The sequence below is a fragment of the Microtus ochrogaster genome, chromosome 18, assembly GCF_000317375.1.
Source record: "Microtus ochrogaster isolate Prairie Vole_2 chromosome 18, MicOch1.0, whole genome shotgun sequence".
Classification (NCBI taxonomy): Eukaryota; Metazoa; Chordata; class Mammalia; order Rodentia; family Cricetidae; genus Microtus; species Microtus ochrogaster.
In genome coordinates this window covers 65,696,357-65,700,515 of record NC_022020.1, presented here as the reverse complement: position 1 = coordinate 65,700,515, position 4,159 = coordinate 65,696,357, and the positions used below count along the sequence as shown (strand labels likewise).

At 41.1% G+C, this 4,159-nt stretch overlaps 1 protein-coding gene across 1 annotated transcript in view; it reads left to right on the top strand.

Moving 5' to 3' along the window:
• Znf236 (zinc finger protein 236) overlaps positions 1–4,159 on the top strand; it is an 88,455-nt gene that overhangs the window by 8,323 nt on the left and 75,973 nt on the right. Inside the window, exon 4 of the mRNA XM_005356415.3 lies at positions 3,414–3,592. Coding sequence (XP_005356472.2) covers positions 3,414–3,592 — 179 coding nt within the window. The remainder of the gene's footprint in view (positions 1–3,413; positions 3,593–4,159) is intronic.

Genomic DNA, 4,159 nt, shown 5'->3' with positions numbered 1-4,159 from the left:
TGTGAGTTCGAGACCAGCCTGGTCTACAGAGCTAGTTCCAGGACAGGCTCCAAAGCCACAGAGAGACCCTGTCTCGAAAACAAACAAACAAACAAACAAAAAATCCAATTATTCTTTTAATGTGTGCTTATTGTGTATAAATTGATTTGAAAATATCATAAAAACACATTTTGATATATGTATTTAGGAAGCATAAATGACTTTTAGTTTAGGGCTACCTGTGATAGAGGTGGCATTTTTAGAATTTGTAGACTGTTTTCCTCACTGCTCTGCTGAAATTAATAGTCCCAGAGCCCTTAAGGTCAGTACTCTATCAAATTATTCAAGCTAGGGAAGAGAAATAACTGTAGTTTCTGAATATTAAGCACATTTCCTTAAACTTCACATAATTATTAAAGTTAATGTTCTTTGTTGAATTTACTCATCTCTCTTGGAGGATGCTATAGGATGTTTGGAGAATAGCAGGTGCATTCCCCCACTACTTGGCAGACCTAGCAGCTCACAAGGAGGCTGTGCACATTTGTTGATTGCTGTGATGTAGGGGAGGAACAGTGTTCAATGGGGTGAACTTGGAGTACCTGAGGCACTGAACATCATTTTGGAGTCCTTACAGAGACTAGGAGAGCTCCGTCCTGGAATGTTGAGGCTTGGCAGGACAGTGCAGCATATGGAGGTTGGAGAGGCAGATGAGAGGAGTCAGTGTTCATTCCGGGAGCTCGGAGGCTGCAGAGCAGTCTTAATCTTGTGTACCCTGGCTCTTCAGAGGTGGTATATCATCAGCCAAGTAAAGTGCTGTGTGAAATTTCCCCCATGACTTCCGCTGGCTCCTCAAGAGCACTATAATTCCCCAGGATAGTCTAGGAGGAGATGTGATACTTCTGATGGTGTGGAGGATGCAGAGACTTCCTCAGTTATCTCTGCGGTACTGAGAGGTGGGAGGAAGGTCCTAGCTTCTTTTGAATTGTCAGGTCAGTAGCAGAGAGACAGTGAAGGCATGTGTTGGCTTTGGTTCTGGAGGTGTGCTCCATCTTCCTTTCTTCATCTGAGCAAATTGTATATAAACAGATGTTTTCACATAGACATTTCTGAGAAATGTGTGTGTAATGTCCATGTAGATCGCTTCCCAGATGTATTCATCTGATCATTCTGTGTAAAAGTGAGAGAGCCAGATGGTGGTGGTGCACACCTTTAATCCCAGTGCTCGGGAAGCAAAGGCAGGTGGATCTCTGAGTTCAGGTCTACAGAGGAAGTTCCAGGACAGTCAAGACTACACAGAGAAACCCCATCTCAAAAAACCAAAAAGAAAAAAGAATGAGAGAAAAGGTGGTGGGTGTGAGCCAGAGCAAGAGAGTAAGAGTGGGGAATGGGGACCAAGAGTCCAGCTCTGTTTGTAAGTTAAAAAGTATTTATATATTTTCATGTGTGTGTATGTGTGCCTGAGTTTACATATGTGCACCATGTGCACTCTTGGTACCCAGGGAGGTCAGAAGAGACGTCTTATCTTCTGGACCTGGACTTACAGGCACTTGTGAGCCGCCAAATGTGAGCCAGGTCCTCTGGAAGAGCGGCCAGTGTTCTTAATGACTGAGCCATCTTTCCAGCCTGTCTTGTAATTTTGAGCCTGAACAAGTAATAGGATTATTAATAAAAAAAACAAAACAAAACAAAACATTTTCTCTGCCAAACACATTCATGGATTGGAATGGCTAATTTCTTTCCTTTTGTCAGTATGCTAGGGTAAATTTTCATTATCTTCAAAGTTACTAACAGTCTAGTAGTTTATTAATTCATTAAGTTACTATATTATAATGTCAATTTAAAATCGCTATTAGATTTCTTAATGCAATTCCCTTCATTTTTAACCTTTTCCTGCAGCAGAGCTTTAAGTACAGTTCACAACCTAATTTTGCTGAGCTTTGCATCTAAAACTGGTATACAGAATAATAGGGGGAACCTGATGGGAAAACAGAAGGGCTGGGGATCTAACTCAGTTCGTGGAGTTGTTCCAAGCATGTGTGACGCTCTGGGCTCAACCCCCAGTACTACATAAAGAGGGTGTTGTGGCATAGGCCTGTAATCCTACTACCTACCCAGGGGCAGATCAAGGAAGATGAGAAGCTCAAGGTCATCCTTGGAACATAGTGAGTTTGAGGCTAGCTGGGGTTATATGAAACTGTGATCATATCACAGTCGAAGAAAAATGACCTTTCCTGATTTGGAACTAACAGTTTCTGCTCATTGATGGGGTACTTTCTATGTCTGGACGGTTTGCCAGGGTCACAACAAAAGTAAATGCTGCATATGAAGCTGCACACATGTCCATGGATTGGAGATGTCCTAATCCAGCACTTGCCATCTGCAGAAGTACTCATCACTGTCATGTTCTTTTTGCCATCTCTGTATCATTCAACTTCGCTTTGCCCTCTTCTTCTGTGGGGTTGGAAATGAGCACACCAGGGTTCATGTAGTCTGTCACATGTGATAAACTCAGACCCAGCTTCACAGTGGCTAGTCCACTCTGTCCAGCTGGAATGGACTGGAATAACTGCCTTCTGCAGCTACATTAAAAAATAAAACAAAAGACCAGCACCCCACAAGACCCTCATTAAACTAATCATTGTGGCACACACCTTTAATCTCACCATTTGGGAGGTAGAGGCAGTCAGATCTAGCGAGTTTGAAGCTAGCCTGGCCTGCTCAGTGAGTTCCAGACCAGCCAGAACTACAGAATGAAACCTTGTCTAACAAAAACCAAAACCCCAAACTAAAGCAAAAACCCTCATTAAGCAGATGAAATGAATTCATTAAAATATATATTACATATTATATATATATATATATATATATATATATATATATATATATATATATATATATATATACTTAGATATAAACTATTCAAGTCCTAAAGAAGACTGGAGAACTTTGATGATATTGGTTTGGGCACAGGGTAAGTCCTGTGTGTCCCCTACTTACAGCAGTCTAGCTGCCCGTGTGAGCTATTCAGTCTGTAGTTGTAACTCAGTGGACAATGAAGCATTTCCATTGACAAATAATCACCTACCTATGTGTTTGGTGGTGTTCTATAGATTATAATCTCACCTAGAATTCCTTCCTGACCTTTATGTGTTGAAGTCTTTCTATTTCTCTGAAGTTTTCATGGAACGCATGGACCATTTGACAAATGTCCAATAGCCTTTTGGTGTAGAATCCAGTTTGTCTGCGAATTGTGGTTTTCATTTTATCCTTTACTTGTAGAAATGATTTTTATGCATTTCAGTTTGGACACAATAATGCATTTTTGAGAGGCGAATGTGACGTATGTTCCAGAGGAAGGTGTCATTTGTGGGCTGATGTTCAAAGTGGCACCAGTTCTTTTAAGGAGCAGTGGCTTGGAAATGTTCCTTTTCCAGAACCTCATTTGCTCTGAGTGTGGGGATGAGTTCACGCTGCACAGCCAGCTGGCCATACACATGGAGGAGCACCGACAGGAGCTGGCAAACAACCGAGTCCACACCTGCAAGGCCTGTAAGATGGAGTTTGAGACGACGCCCGAGCTGAAGGAACACATGAAGGCTCACTGTAAAGCTAGGTATGGTCATTCCCAGACTAGCACAGTGAAAACCCTATGGGATCCAGAAAACTGTCCTACTTTGCTGTGATTGACTCAAGTTTTTGGTGTTGTAGGAAGAAACGCAACAACTATGAGCACACAGCTGATTTGTCCTGGTCTTGTTAACACTGTTGACATGTTCAATAGAACTCTAGTTTCCTCACTGCTGTTTGGATACATACATATACTCTTGGCCACATTTAACATTTTTTCAGGTTCTTGAGTTTTAGCTATTCTAACTTATGTTGTTTCTTTACCTTTTTTTAAAAAAAATTTTAGCATTTATTTTTGACACTTTGATACATGTGTATTTTGGTCATATTCACCTTTTCCTTTCTTTCCTACTTCATTTATGCAATTCTTTCTGACACTTCTCATTCCTACTGTCACGATTTTTTTTTAATGTTCACTGAATTTAGTTAGGGTTACTTGCATAAGCACAATTGTGAGATTATTTCCTGGATCATGAACAGTTTACAAGTGGCTGTGCTCTTGAAGCAAATGCAGCCATTAATAGCCAGTAGCTCGTTAGCTAGGGCTAAGGCC